We start from the raw sequence: 16270 nt of genomic DNA, 5'->3' as shown, positions 1-16270 counted from the left end.
CATTCTGTCTCCAGGTGGTTTTGTTGAATCATCATTCTCCTCTCTCGATTTAGCAGGCCTAGACCACCACTTCATAACTTTTGGTGGTACTAGAAAAGCTGGTACAGACATCCCTGTGATTGCCAATTGCCTGACCTGTAGCTAGCACCTCAGACCTAGGGCCGATGCATCAATAGCTGAAGCATCACCACCTTAGTCATCAACGCATGCTTAATACACTAGCGCATAGACGTAGATCTGGGATTGGAACAGTGTTTCTTAAGTGTGATAATATGACTCAGGTGACTTAAAGGTGTTGAAATAAAGTAATTACATGTGGAATGTTTGCTTTCCCTTTAAACAATCATTTTGGTTTTCTATTTATGTTTTTTATTTCTTTTTTCAATATCAGGATTAAACCTTTAAAAAATGTTTTTTAGCTAAAAAAATTACCTGGGATCAAAGTACTTCCAGTTTAGCTTTTTTCCCCGTCAATCATTACTGCTGTTGCCACTTTTAGTTTTAAGCTAAATAACTGTGGACCTCTTTTTGTTTGCTTATTCTGTTCTCTTTCATTGTTAACATTCTATAGATCTCTTATAACTGCTTTATTAAAATTAAAAATCTAGGATCAGGTGCAGTACCTCACGCCTGTAATCCTAGTGCTTTGGGAGGCCAAGGCAGGAGGATCCCTTGAGGCCAGGAGTTCAAGACCAGCCTGGGCAACATAGACCCCATCTCTACAAAAAATTCTTTTAAAAAATTAGACAGGCATGGTGGCATGTTCCTGTAATCCCACCTACTTAGGAGGCTGAGGCAGGAGGATCACTTGAGGCCAGGAATTTGAGGATACAGTGAGCTAAGAGTCTGCCTTTGCACTCCAGCCTAGAGGACAGAGTGAGAACCTGATTCAGAAATGTAATTTAAAAAATTAAAAATTTGTTTAAGTCCAAGGAATATCACCACAACTTACTTTCTTATGACAGTGAACCAAATATGAAAGCACTTCTGTTTTCTTTGTTGTTCATGACCCAGCAGTAGTTGGTGGGATACATATTAAATCTGTTATACAGATCATTTACATATGAGATTTTGTTGATGGGATATTTTTTATATACCTTTCATACAGTAAACCTGGCAGGGTATATATTTTTATAATCATATTTTTGTTTTACCTGACTTCCTGCTTTACATGTATATGGCAGATATATACTGTTAGATCATCAGACATTTTTGAGGAGATGTTAAGCTGCTTAGCTTAATTTTTTGCCTCCACACTCAAAGCTTAATATATGACATTTATTTCTGCCACTCAGAACAAGAGAAACCAGTGTTGCATTCGCAAGCTGTTGGGTAAAATTCATTTTAATACGGGTTGTGAATTATAATAAATTGTTCCTATACTGGAACAGAGAAGTTTGCCAGAAAATAAATGGGATTTGCTAAGTTCTCAAAGACCAGAAAATGATTTGCTATGATCTTGAGAACAGCAACCAGGTCTTATTCATTTTGAATACCCTTTACTTCACAACAATACCTGATGTGTGATGGGTACTCTATCATGGTTTGCTGACCAACAAACACATCATAGAAACTGTCTACATTAAAATTCCTGTCTTGGCCAGCTGCTGGCCATCGACTAGCGCTGGTCTGTAAAACTTGATACGATCAGCAGGATGCGGTGGCTCACACCTGTAATCCCAGCACTTTGGGAGGCTGAGGCGGGTGGATTACCTGAGGTCAGGAGTTCGAGACCAGCCTGGTCAACATGGTGAAATCCTATCTCTACTAAAAATACAAAAATTAGCTGGCTATGGTGGCACATGCCTGTAATCCCAGCTATTCAGGAGGTTGAGGCAGGAGAATTGCTTGAGCCCAGGAGATGGAGGTTGCAGTGAGCTGAGATTGTGCCACTGCACTCCAGCCTGGCTGGCAGAATGAGACTCTGTCTCAAAAATAAAACAAAAACTTGATACATTCAAAACTTATTCTTTTGTGTGTTTGTTTTGTTCGGTGAGAAAAAGAAATGAATAAAAACTGTCTTATATATTAAGTAATAAACAAATTCATGGTGTGCCTCCATAATTTTAACAATTTATGGCAGATTTAGATGCTTTACTACTAATGACACTTTTTAGGATGCAAGGATCCACTGTAGCTCATTTTTTCCACTTACTCTGAAGCAGAATTAAATGTTTTTAATAACCTGTTGAGAATCTGCCTGAGGATAGGCCTGCGTGTGGACACAATTTTCCCCCAACTAAAGCATAACATATAAAGCAATATCAGAAAATATACTGCTATAAAATCACCTGGAGATGACTTTTGTATTCCTCTTCCTACCCTGTACCTCACATGTCATCACTAGGATGTTCCTTTTGATGTTTGACCCTAAATCCTTTCTTTATGTTTGGGTTGCCCTAAGAGTCCATCAGCTAAGTATAAATGTGAGGCACAGAAGTGTTTTTTTTTTAAATAATAATAAAATTGCTTCAACCATTAAAATGAATCCCAGCTGAAGATAGAAATGACTAATGTTAATCAAAGACTTGCTTATTACCAGTGTACTATAAATGGTAGTCAAAAATACACAGGGAAGAGTTTGCAGCAATTTTTTCTTACTGCCAAGGTTAGACCAACAGGTACTGAGTTTTGGAAGCATCTCCCACAAGGAGTATTTTTGTTTTAGTTTTAGAAGCAGGTAACAACAGAAAAATAAAACAAAATACAGCAAAAACCCCTTTCACTTTGGCTACTGTAGATCAGAACATCCACCTGCCTCCTGGATAAATAAGGAATAAGACTTTTTAGACTTTCATTACATGCAGTGTTATTTGAGGAATACCATTTATCCTAATGAGCATGATTATAACCTGGGTCCACTATACCAACAGCAGGCTGCTAATTCTTGCCTTTTATATGCTTATTTCCCTTCTGATTTGAACTTAAGAATTCTAAAATTATGCCAGGCACAGTGGCTCATGCCTGTAATCCCAACACTTTGGGAAGTCAAGGTGGAGTATCACTTGAGGCCAGGAATTTGAGACCAGCCTGGGCAACATAATGAGAACCCCACCTCTACAAAAAAAATTAAAATATTACCTGGGCGTAGTGATGCCTGCCTAGAGTCTTAGCTACTTGGGAGGCTGAGGTGGGAGGATCACTTGAGCCCAGGAGATCAAGGCTGCAGTGAGCTATGATCATGCCAGCCTGGCCAACAGAGCAGTACCCTGTCTCCCCCAAAAAAAAAAAAAAAGAAATTTTAAAATTACTTGACTGTAGGATGAACAATGCTATTGTTCATGAATGTGTGTGCTAATTCTACATTTGTAGCCACACTAACTCATAAGCACAGAGCTGTGGTTCTTAGTAGATTTTTAATAAAGGAACGTTTCTTAAAAATCCTTTCCACACTTAGAATGTTTCTTTTACTTTTTCTTTTTTTTTTTTTAAACAACAACAACAACAACAACGAGCCTTCTTCTATAATGAACTTTAATGCCCTGGGTAAAATGACTCTGTAAGCAAAGTTATCAGCAATTACACAGAACCTGGTGTTCTTTTTATCCCAGTGTTTGCGTTCTATGTTACCAGCATGTTACCACTCCATTGTTCCTTCTTTTGGAGATTTCAAAGGCATTCGCTTTTATGGTCCTCTTTTGCTTCATAGTGTGCCTCCACTATTTTAGAAGCCCTTCACTGGCCTTCCTTTTGTCTTCATCCACTTGTATCCTTGAATTTCCATGGCTGACAAGCTGGTGAAATAAATATTTATTTTATCCTTTAAGAGAAATGAATTTTATTTCTAAGCCTTTAAGTTACCTTTAAAATGTCCACTTAGAAAACTGTGTTATTATGACAGATCTAGAAATAGAGCAGAAAGCATCCAATCCTAGTTTTTCCTTCCATCAGTGAACTAGGAAATTGCAATCCTGCATGTTGGCTGTCAATTAGCATTATCTCCATTTGTTTTAGATCCAGACAGGCGGTCAGTTTCCACCATGAATCTTTCGAAATATGTTGATCCCGTCATTAGCAAGCGGCTCTCCTCTTCATCTGCAACTTTACTAAATTCTCCAGATAGAGGTACAGTCCAAAGGAAAACGAAAAAGTGTCTGTTATTTACTTAATGCTTTTTTTTCTGGATGTTTACAGATAAAAATAAGCATCTGAAGTTGCTTTCCCTACGTTTCTTAAATAGGAAGAAAAAAACTTCAGAGTAAAAAAGCAATAAACGGCTGAGCAGCATTTTCCTTGCGACAAGAACATTTCTCATTTTAGAACTTGGCTGAGTGATTGCATTTAGCAGTGACGAAAGCGGTGCTTCTCTCAACTTTTTAGTAAATGAGTTTACAGCTCCAGAAATCACCCACTTATCCACCAAAATGCAAATAATCTTTGTTATGAACATTTCTTTTACTTCAATCATACTGTCTTTGGCTTTTCATCTATCTGTACTTTGGGAATTCCAGGCTCTGACTTTCTTTAAAAACTTTTTAAATGATTCATATTGGTAGATTTTATTTTGCCAGTTTACTTCTCATTTAACCAAATTATTTCTTACTGCATTTCTTATGTGTGCTGTTGGTTTTTTGGTGTCCATTCATTAACTCTTGAGGGATCTGGCCTAACTTCAAGAAATCATCATAATTACAGCCTCCTGAAACATTTAATATTCATAGTCCTTTATTAACATCTTGTTTGAATTTTGAGTTTTATTCATCCCATGGATTTACAGTACATGAATGTTGAATTATTTATAAAGCGAAAGTTTTGTTTTACATAGATCATAGAATGAAAAAAATCAAGCTTTTAAGATAAGCTGCTTGTTTTTACATAACTAAGATGATTTTAAATAAAACCAAAGAATTGTTGTGCAATATGAAGCCCATACTCTTTAAAAGTAAAAAATTGTGGTTACTTTGAGTACTTTATTAAGAAACTGGGAAAGTTTCAGTGTTTATAATCTTTAAAAAATGTAATGTGTGCATGTTCTGTATGTGTGTATGTATATTTATATATTTTGTATTGTATAAAAGTTATGGTGTCATTGTAATGTACAATATTCTATGACTGTTGGCATTATTTTATAACTAATCTCTTAAAATAGTAAATGTTTGAACAACTTTCCATTCTTGTCTTTTAGCCAAAACTATTTCCTTTTGTTTTTTTAACCTAATTTGCCTAAACCATCAATATTAGACTTGTAGTCAAATTAGGGGGCCTTTCATAAATATTATGAATTTAAATTTCTTTCATAAATATCCTTTATTTTCAAACCTATTCCCTAAATATAAGACAAAATATAGCATGTGAATGTTACTCTTACAGTTGTCTATTCATCTTTTCTTTGCAGTTGGTCACTTAGCACTTTAGTTTCATACTTTTGTGAACCTGGATCTGAGACAAACTACAATTAGTATTTTACACTTCTTTAAAACTTTATTATCTTCTACAATCCCATAGCTGAAATTAGGGTAAGGGTGGGAGTAGGGAGCTAGACAACAGACTTGGCAATATCCTGTCCATGCTGTGGAATGACATTGAATTGTCTGTATCAATTAGAAAGATGTATTCTAAACTCTCTGCACGATAGACCTTCTTAAGGCAGTAGAATCTTGGAACTGAGAAAGATCTAGTGGATAGATCACCTACTCTAGTTGGGGTGATAGAGTCCCTAAGAGGTTGCGAGCCTCTCTTTAATGTCCTACAGGCTAATTATTGCAGAAGGGTGACTCCTCACCCGTGTGACTGCCACATTGCATCCTCAGTTCTCACCTTCATGGGTGTCCTTTCTTAGATTGACTCTGACTCCATGCATTCTCTCTCTCTCTCTCTCTCTCTGTGTGTGTGTGTGTGTGTAAGGTTAGAAGTGGTAAGGAGTAGAGAATTAGGACATAGGACATCAGCGTTAAGGGAAGTTCAATAACCAGTTCATAGGTGGGGCCAGAAAACTGCCCTGTGAATCATGGTAGAGGCCCAGAAAATAGAATACTAAGCAGAAATAATAGGACAAGAGGGAGAACGCTAGATTTGAGAGTTCTGCTTCTCTGCCTCCTTACCAAAGAACTGTCAATCATTTCCTGGTCTAGCAGGCCAGGTCAGCCTGAAGGGGCTCCCATATATTGGCTAGGAAGGAATTTTTTTCTTTTTAACTTAAGCAAAGCCCTCAGTAGAACCCTGAAAGGCTTAGGCCTTTTATTATAGTGAGAATTTTAAAACTTCTTCTGAATTTAAATTTCTCTAATTTAGAAATTTAAGGCCAGGCACAGTGGCTCACACCTGTATTTCCAGCACTTTGGGAGGCCAAAGTGGTTGAATCATTTGAGCCCCAGGAGTTTGAGACCAGCCTGGGCACCATGGCAAAACCCCATCTCTACTAAAAATACAAAAATTAGTCAATTGTGATGGTGTGCACCTGTAGTCCTAGTTACTCGGGGGCTGAGGCAGGGGGATCACCTAAGCCTTGGGAGGTCAAGACTGTGGTGAGCTATGATTGTACCACTGTACTCCAGCCTGGGCAGTAGAATGAGATCGTATCTCAAAAAGAAAATAATTAAAAATAAATAAAAGAAATTTAAGTAATTCCATTAGTTCTTTCCTGCTATTTTTAAAAGTTAGTTATACTTTATTATCTCATTAGAAAGCATTCTTACCAGATTGTTAAATTAGAGGAGCTTATAGACAAATGGGTCAAGCAGGTATATACATCATTATTAGATTGTTTGAGCTTTCTCAGTCCTAAGGCATAGGCCTTAAAGCTGAGATTAAATTGAGGCTCCAATACCATCAGGGCTCATGTTCTGCTGTAATATATCCAAAGAGCTCTACTAGTTATTAAAAATACTGAAATATTTCCATATCGCTTTTCCAAGATGTGCTTCCCCAGGCCCTCCAAAGCCAAGGGAAGCCAGTCATTAGTGTAGTGTCTGTGCCTTGTCAGTTTTTAAATATTTTAATTATTACACCTGAATATAGTGTTACATGGACTGATAAGATTACTTTGGTTAAAGGAAACCTCTGATTATGAAAGGTTTCTGTAATTGCTGGAACAGAATGTTGCCACTGGAAATTTTTACATTAAAAGTATATATTATTATCTTTAAGCTATCTGCTTAACCAAAACTTTTTCTCAAGAAAGAATATTAGGAAGTTGGAAAAGAGTAAGAAAAATTGTCTACTCTTTGCTTAAAATCCATCAATACATTTTTTCCCCAGAATCTTCATCATAGGACTCAGAGGTAGACCTCGAAATAAATTCTGCTCACAGGCTTGTTCTGTTTTACCTGAGCAGTGTTGTTTGTTCTTGTTTTAATTAGAATTAATTGCCAACACTTAAAATATAGAATACTTCATGTAACATTTCAGTTTTCTACTTCTAAAGAAAAAATCAGGACCTGGCAACATGTGTCTAATTTCTTCCTGGCACCTATTACCTGAAATGGAATAGTGATGTCACGCTTATGGGAGGAAGTGGTAAGGCAGGTATCCATAAAGTTTGTTTAGCCCCGATCATTTATTTATGTTAACTTGCATGGCCCCCAGAGGCCTTTGAGTTTGCCTCTCTTCATCTGGGTGGTCTATAATGGAAATTGTCAATATCTCAATTTTAAGTGCTTAAATAGGATCGATGCCATAGCATTGTTCCATGAGAGTTAATATCTCTCCCTTCGGTTTGGTAATCTTAAAATCAGGCCCCTCTAGGGGAAAAAAACAAACTAACAAAACAAAAAACAACAACAACAACAATGCACCAATTCTCCTTTATTAACCTTTACTAAAAAGTTATCTTACGGACGCTCTGTCTCCATCTTGGTCAAGGCATAGTTATGAATGTGGTGGAAGTGGAAACATGTTTCTCCTAGCAATATGTTTAGTTCAGAGTATCAGGAGATATAAAACAGATCTCTCTGGATTTGCTTTACACACAGGTTACAATGGGTTTTTAATCATTTGAGATAAATTTTTTGGTCGATGCCTTCAGACTCATGGAAATAAAGTAACTGAACTTCTTAATGGAGAAAGGAGACTTATCTTTTCCATGACAACCCATCTCTGCCGTTGTAAGCCATAGTCATCGTACAGTTTTCCTAAGAAAAGGAAGAGTTTAACTTTCTTCCCTTTCTCATCTCTTGAAAATAGTTCTGTTGAAGATTTTCAGTTAGTCCTAATCACCTTTTCCCCACTGATTTTACCCTGTACATGTATTCTAATTTTAGATTGTATTCTATTCTGTTGTTACACTCACACTGCCACACATAGCTTATGATAGTACTTAGCCCGTGGTGCTTGCTAATTGTAACTATTGCAGTAGTTTTTATAACATCTTTTTAATTAATATCTTAATGTCAGATAATATTTAATTTAACCATGAAGACTCTTCTAATAAACAGACTCTAAAACAATTCACTAATTCTTAAATTCACCAGAGCCTGATCAAAATAGCTACTCTTTTAAATTAGTCACATAGTTAAGGTACTTATTGGAAGTTGATACTTCATTCCAAATGGAAGCAACTATTTTTAAGACAATGTTTAGCAGTATATGGCTTTTATTAATTAAAACTAATTTCCTAGCATTTAAATGCCATTCACTTAAAATATGATATATATAAGATAGTTATATAGAACACTGCTCCAGAGGCAAAGGAGACTTTGCCACCTGCTGTTTGTGGAGTGGAACAGAAGCAGCCTTTTCAGGTGTAGACAGTTTTAAAGACTTTTAATCCAGTCACAGTGGCATGCACCTGTAAACCCAGCTACTTGGGAGGCTGAGGAAGGATTGCTTGAGCCCAGGAGTTCAAAATCAGCCTGAGCAACATGGCAAGATCCCTGTCTTAAACAAAAACACAAACAAAACTTTTAAAAGTGACAGGAATGTGTTCTAAAATAAAGATATGTAATCACTTCAGTGATATTTGTAGAATTTTGCAAGCTTTACTGATATTTTTGGAAAATAGCTTCTATCTTTTCATGAGCCATCACTGGAAACTAACCATATAAGCAAAGTAATTAATTTATAATTGGCATACATTCCTGACTATGGCCTTGCTAAGCTCCAATATAATTTGGGACCATATATCATTGCGTTATTTTAAATTTGTTTTCTAGACTTCTTAGGCATCCACTAGCAATCTCTAGGATTATGTTTATATTGGATTTTGGCTTTTCTGTTTAATTTTATCTTGCTTCAGCCTTAGCCTTGTCCTTGGCCAAATTTTTTATATTGTTGCCAAAAAGGGACCTGAAAGAACCTGGCTTGCCAAGTGAAAAAGTCAAAAGGATTCCCATACAGAACTTTGCACGAATCTTCTTTCATTTTATTATATCTAATTCCCACACACATACTCCCATTGCCCAAGTAGCAATTCATGGAGATCTAGCATAATTTATTGGGTCCCCTTTCTGTCTTTTATTTAACTCGTCTTTCATTAACCTGCCAGTGCCTCTATTGGGGTTTATTATTCAAGGTACTTAGGAAGCCTTTTGACTAAGGTGTGTGCCATCAGTCTACTGCCCATCCCAATGCCCATCAGATAGTACCACTCTGGAGTTATAGATATACACCAAAACAATAGCTGAAATGGTATTTTTTGTTTATTGCTAGTTGACTAGTAAAAGAGGGTGGTTAGCAAAATTTGCATCTGTAAAACTAATTTAGAGCTTGCTACAAACTTAACATCTTGAAGAAAAGCAACCTGGTGGAATAACTGCTCCCTCTGGACAGGGGTCCTGTTGCCCTGACTCTTGGCCAACCATCCTCCCTGCAGAGCCTGGTCCTGTGAAGGCCCAGCGTATGGAAGCAATAGGTACGATGTATTATGCCCTCTTGACTCTGAAAAGAATGCTTCTAACATCTTGCTTATGTGGTGACGTTTAGCTCGCCGCCTGCAGCTCAGCCCATGGGAGAGCAGCGTTGTTAACAGACTCCTGACGCCCACACATTCGTTCCTGGCCAGAAGTAAAAGCACAGCTGCCTTGTCTGGAGAAGCAGGTAAAACTGTCCAGGTGGAACTTTCCCCATGAGGTCAAGTCCTCCCTTTGAAGCATATTCGTCTAATCACATCTCACTTTTTCCTAAAATGCGCTTCTCTCTTCCCCCGGTGGAAATGTCTGTCGGTGTTGGTTTCATACCCCTGGCATTGTTTCCTCTGGGCATCTGCCTTAGCATCTTATCTGGACACCAGACGCCAGGCAGGCTGATGAAGCCTCTCCCCGGGCTCCGATGGCTTCAGAGGCTTCTGTCTGTTCATAACATTACCCGAAGAAAGTATTCCTTCCCTGCCTTTCCTTCTGCCTCTGTCTCTGAGCAGATAATCCAAGGTAGAAATAATTTAACATTTAATGCTAATATATGGACTTGGGAATAAAATCAAAGCGCAAGTTTGTTATTTCAGCATATAGTTTCATAATGTGGCTGTGGCATAGCTACTTCTTCTCCCTGTGCCATTCTTTTATATGTAATCTAGGAATTGTACCCTTCCAGAACTCTGAGTTGTGGAGTAGGCTAATTGTTAATATGCTTATTTGTTACATTCTTTGAAATTATATGAAACATGCTTAGTACCAGTTATGATGATTGGTTATAACTCCTACTTTTTTGAAATGCAAAACATACCTGAATTAGCCAGTTAATTTAATGAGAAGTTAGTGTGGAGCCTACATCTAGTCGGTAAGCCTACATCCAGTTGGTAAGAAAGGCTTTGGGTAACGGATCTCTCCTGGTGAGTTGATTTAGGTTTTCCCAAATATCTTTGGGGACAATTGGTGTATTTATATAAACAGTCTACTAGCCCTCATCTTTGGCACTTTAAAAGTGCTTTGCCCTTGCAAGCCTCTCCATGTTCATTAGCCTGCTTTTAAGTAATAATTGTTGGTGGTTTTATGGTGTCTTTCATCTGCAGTGCCCAATGAGCGAATAAATCTCAGTCCTAAATCTCATAGTACCCCTGGGAGACAGTCATGAAGGCAAGCGTGGGCATTCCCACAACCTTCTTATGAAAACCAAGTGCAGTGACAATAAGTGACTTACACCAAAGCCACTTAGAAAATGGGCAGACAGGATCATAAATGTGCTTTCCCCTCCATCCTCAATGCCCTGAATGATGCTTTATGTGCAATTGTGCAGTCTACTAGCTGAACCACAGTGTTCTGTGTTCTCTGTAAAGTCACACTCCTGTCAGAGCCATCACATTGCATCTGAGGTTTTCCTGGAGGAGGAGAAAGTACAGCTTATTTCAATATTCTATGCCTATGAATTTCACACTTTTCTACAAGTCATGAGTTTTTCTTTAGCTAATTGAAAAGCTTTTAAACCACTTTTCAGGCCGGGCGTGGTGGCTCACGCCTGTAATCCCAGCACTTTGGGAGGCCGAGGTGGGCAGATCGAAGTCAGGAAATCGAGACCATCCTGGCTAACACGGTGAAACCCCGTCTCTACTAAAAATACAAAAAATTAGCCGGGCGTGGTGGCGGGCGTCTGTAGTCCCAGCTACTGCGGAGGCTGAGGCAGGAGAATGGCATGAACCCGGGAGGCGGAGCTTGCAGTGAGCCGAGATCACACCACTGCACTCCAGCCTGGGGGATAGAGTGAGACTCCGTCTCAAAAAAAAAAAAAAACGCTTTTCAGTCCTATTTTCTAGCATTTAGCTGGTTTATGGCTGTCATGCTTCTGAATCTCCCCTTGTATGCTGTGTTGTGCTAAAGGACTGCCTCACAGCTGGGAAATTGTCTTTACTATTTTTGTCATCACTAACTCTTGTCACTTCTTTCACTCTCCCTCTAGTCTTTTCCAATACCGTTTCCTCATTTTCCACCCATTCTACTTGCCCATCTTCTCCCCTTCTTTGTTGTTATGCTCAACCAAGGTGCTTTTTTATCTGCAAACCGGCTCTTTATTTTGACACATTTCCATTCTCCTTTTCACAAGTTGATATGTTTCTGTAATTTATTTTAGTGTGAAAGAGTGCATAGCCTTTACTTGAGCTGCCTGTTTTGTCAATACATTGCCTGCTTCATTGTCACCAATTTCATCGATACAGCTTATGTTTAATGAACCAAAATTCCTGGGGTTTTTAAAAATTTTCATTTAGAAGTATATATGCAAACATCTCTTCCAATCATCTTGTCAAAACCACATTTTCCATCATTTTTTATTTTTCATCTATTGTCCTTGATTATGCTTTCATGTTTTCCCATTTTAGTGTTGTCCCTCAACCTCATCATATTCCTAATTGCCATTGGCAAGAAGGTAACCTATAATATGTCCTGTGCTGGGTTACATCAGCAGATTAAACAGCTACTTTTAGCCCTGGGATGTACAGTGATTGCAAACTCCCTGCACAAACAATACAGTAGTTGAGAACTGGAACTCCCAGTCTCACACCTCTCATTTGCAGCCACTGCTTTGGGTTGACTTTTCTATACTTTTTTTCCCCAGGACATTCAAAATACAAGTGATTATTAGAGCTCAGGATTAAATAATGTATATGCAATGCTTAGACTAGTACCTGCACATAGTAGGCCCTCAGTAAATGCTAGTACCGTATTACCATATTATGCCATTTTTCTTTTTGCTATGCTACATTTCAACTACTTGACCTGCATTATCTTTTCTCTGCACCCATTATTTCGTATAGAAAATCCTGAATGAGTTCAATTAATGCATAGTTACCATCAAGAGTAGGATCAAATACATATATTGTGGGAGACTTTCTTAAAGACATTTTCATGAGACAGTGTTCATGTTTAATTAACTACTTGGGATATGAAGTGTACTCTGGGAAAAAATAACTATATATTGTTATTATTTCTTAAGAAGGGCAAGATTATTCAAATAATTGATTTGAAGATTTCAGGTTTTTCAGTACTTGCTATTCAGTGCAGCAATGAATTCCATGAAATCTAATATCCTTACAAGAAATTTAGGTTTATTTTAGCCAAAAGATGTTCTTTGGACTAAATTTGAAGATGTTTTTCTATGGACTATACTAGTTAGGCTTAAGGATATTTTCAACCCATATTTAGTATCACGTCAACATTAAAATAAAGAATAAACCAGAGGCCTGGTGATATTGGCTTACATCCATGATAGCTTCAGGAAATGCTCCATAGATACTTCATGAAATTGTTATCTTCCACTTGAGAGAAAAGAAATCATATTTCTGTACTTCATTCCTTTTTCAATGTCAGACCCATGGCCTCCAGGCAGAGCTGTTTTCTAGGGTTTCTTGATCCTTGAGCAAGGTGAATGGCCTCCGGCTGTGCCCTGGGCAGTGCATGCCTCTGCCCCCGGTTATTAATCCCCAGAAGTGCCTTGTGCCAGGATGTTATTTCTTAAATGCATTTGATTGGCTTGGAAGAATTTTGCATTAGTGAACTCTTGTCTAGAAAATGCAAATGCCTTTTTGTGGCACTTGAGAAAAGATTATTTTCAAAGAGTTTTTCCTGTGATCCCAGGCAAAATGACAAAGAGATTCCCTTCCTTCACAATACAAATCCTTCCTTCTCCATTAAGGTTGGAAGTAAAGCTTTATGTCAGTTTCCAATTAAGACGTACATATAGTATTTTAAGGAAAACTGAAGAAATGAAAAAGTGTTTTAGTTTGTCCTGAAGAAACAGAATTCTGTTTTCAAATGATGGGAAAAGAGACTGGTTTCCAATCTATTCACTGTCAAGGCTGCAGTGAGCCGAGATGAGATCGTGCCACTGCACCTCAGCCTGGGCAACAGAGTGAGATCCTGTCTCAAAGCAGAACAAAACCATGCAGTGATAGCCAGAAGATACTGCCAGGCATTTAATGAAAGAGTGCATTAATAAAGATGCAATCTGATTGACTTTCTGTCTGTAAATTAAACCCAAATAGCAAATCTTTTTTCAACTCTATAATCCTGAAGTTAAGATCACCCCAAGTTTGTCTTGTGAACTTTTGAGTTAAGTTATTAATCCTCTTAGATTCAGCTGGCATAGTGGTTTCTTTAAAGGGTTGCTACAAAGACTACAGTTGAGAAGTCCTTTTATAACCATGTCCAAATACATAGTATTCTCTATACTTGTGTTTAATTGTCTTATTTTTGCTAGGAAATAAAATTTCTGAATGAGATCTGAAAATGGACCTTAGAACCTGAATACTCACACTTTTGATACCTATGCAGTGTTATATGAATTTCCTTAAACCCACTGTTGTTTGCAATAAGTTGATTCATGACAGTGTTCCTTGGAAGGTAAATGGTCAGAAGCTATGTGGTTTTTCATAAAATATTCCATCTTGCGTAAAACTGTAAAGGTTCTTCACGGTTCAACCTTACATTTGGCGGATCTAACATATTTCTGTTCTATTCAACATTTTAAATAGATATAGCTAATCTCCCCATATGCTCTAATGCTGCTGCTTACGAACTATCAAATGCCTTGGCTTTTGGGAAAACCCGGAAGCATGCATTTGGTTTGCCTATAAATAAATAAGACATGTACAGAATATTTTCCTGGAAAAGTATTACTTATCCTCGTGACAAGTCTTAACACCTGGTAAGACTTGTTCACTTAACATTTTTTAAGTTTGGTTGCATTTTTCCCCTGCTGGCTGTTGAACTTGAATCCTGAAACAGTTGTAGTATATCTTGCTTGCCTGCTTGCACGCTTCCTCTCTTTCCACCTTTTGTTCCATCTTAAAGCTAATTTAGGAAAAGTCTGGTTATAAACTAGTCTTTATATAAAAATTATCTTTTATCACTAATGTAGTTTTTTTTCCAGAACCATCAGCTAATAGGAATATAAGACCATTGCTCTCCATAATTACTGGATTACTTCTACATCTTTCATTAGTATTTAAAGAGCCAAAGAGCTAACAGTATATTCCAGATTTTTTACGTGGACATGCCTTCCTTTTGGACTCATCATAAATTCATAGGACTGTAAGGACAGTTGAGTATGATGGTTCTGGGCACCTTTAGGTAATAACATCTTCTTCCTACTTTTCTCTCTATCTCTGCTTTGCTCCTTTTCCTGAACCTGCTTTTGGCTTTCTTCAACTGCTCCTCTGGCACTCTTGTGTGTAAAACCAATCACCTGCACCCTAGTTATCCCCATTTGTCCTCGTTCAGCATCTTGCAGCCCCATCATCATGCCCTACAAAGCTGCACACTCTAGAAATTCGATGGATCGACCAAAACTCTTTGTAACACCACCTGAGGGCTCTTCTCGCAGGAGGACCATTCATGGCACAGCGGTGAGTAGCTGTTGGGAGCAGCTGGGCAAGTCTGGGAGCCAGTGCTGTTCCTGTGCAGACTGTACACGACCCTGAGCTGTGGTGTGGGCGTAAGAGGGGGAGACCGTGACATCCACCATCCCATCTTTCCCATTGATCATGAATCTGGCTAGCTGGGCAGTAGTGTCCCCTCACTTCCTCTTCACTTGGGGATTTTGCTCTCCCTAAACATTTGAATTTGAAGATGAAAGCTGTTCTTTGTTCAAGCATGTATGAGTGGACGCCCTACCCTCCTGGAGCGTCCATACACATAAGTGCAATGCCAGAATACTTTCATTTTTGAAAGTAGGAAAACCAAATGGCCTTTGAAGGGGAAGTGGGCTTGGACTGCTGCCTTGGCATTTTATTCCAACCATATCCAGAAGCTGGCTGAACTCTAAATGTGGTTCACTCAAAAGCAAGATAAAGAATTTTTATCCTGCTTGGCTAATCCCCGTCAAGGCCCTGTCAAGGGATCTTAAAATTTAGTCAAAAAAGTATTTTGAAAACATTAGTCATTTGCTATATCACTAATTCTTAAAAGGCTGTTAGGCTGTGCTATAAACTCTGATTTTGTAAGTGAAAAATATAATTTGTACTTATTATTACGGGCTGAGGTAATGTTAATTTTCACCATGCTATAAATGCAATGAGGTAATTTGTATGTCTCCAGGAATCTTCTTCTTTGTTTTAAATCCTGTGTTTATTTGGTGTCAGTTGAAAGATATAAACCTTGTTCTGTGGTCTTTAGACATTGTACTTTAGTCTTAAAGGACTCACCAGTGAACTAGAAGATCTCATTGCCTTTCTCCAGGATAACAGTATGACCCTTTTGATGAAAGGCTGAAACAGTTTCTTAAAATCGTAACTTCCCAGAGCAATTCAGATTTATAAACCTGATGGACACTTAAAAGGATTTTGCTTAAAGGATAATTCAGGGTTGTGAGAGCTTGATGGCTTTGCCTACAGCCTGTTTTTCTTTCAAGCTCCATCGGCCTTTCTGGAATCAGTGTTTGATTCATGATTGAGTCAGGCCTCCAACCCTCT

General features: G+C 38.0%; 1 protein-coding gene across 13 annotated transcripts in view; it reads left to right on the top strand.

Annotated features, from left to right (window-relative positions):
- Positions 1 to 16270, top strand: part of MAP7 (microtubule associated protein 7) — a 207749-nt gene that overhangs the window by 162588 nt on the left and 28891 nt on the right. For 5 of the 13 annotated variants that reach the window (XM_019029766.4, XM_019029764.4, XM_063707889.1 and 2 more), the window contains 3 exons: positions 3955 to 4065; positions 9859 to 9972; positions 15081 to 15205. In XM_019029766.4, coding sequence (XP_018885311.1) covers positions 3955 to 4065; positions 9859 to 9972; positions 15081 to 15205 — 350 coding nt within the window. Of the gene's footprint in view, positions 1 to 3954; positions 4066 to 9858; positions 9973 to 15056; positions 15206 to 16270 lie in introns of all 13 variants that reach the window. The other 8 variants (XM_019029765.4, XM_019029762.3, XM_055391192.2 and 5 more) reach the window with 3 other exon arrangements.

This window comes from Gorilla gorilla, chromosome 5 (genome assembly GCF_029281585.2).
Source record: "Gorilla gorilla gorilla isolate KB3781 chromosome 5, NHGRI_mGorGor1-v2.1_pri, whole genome shotgun sequence".
Lineage (NCBI taxonomy): Eukaryota > Metazoa > Chordata > Mammalia > Primates > Hominidae > Gorilla > Gorilla gorilla.
Note: the sequence above shows the minus strand (reverse complement) of the source record. Positions and strands in the feature narration are given on the sequence as shown.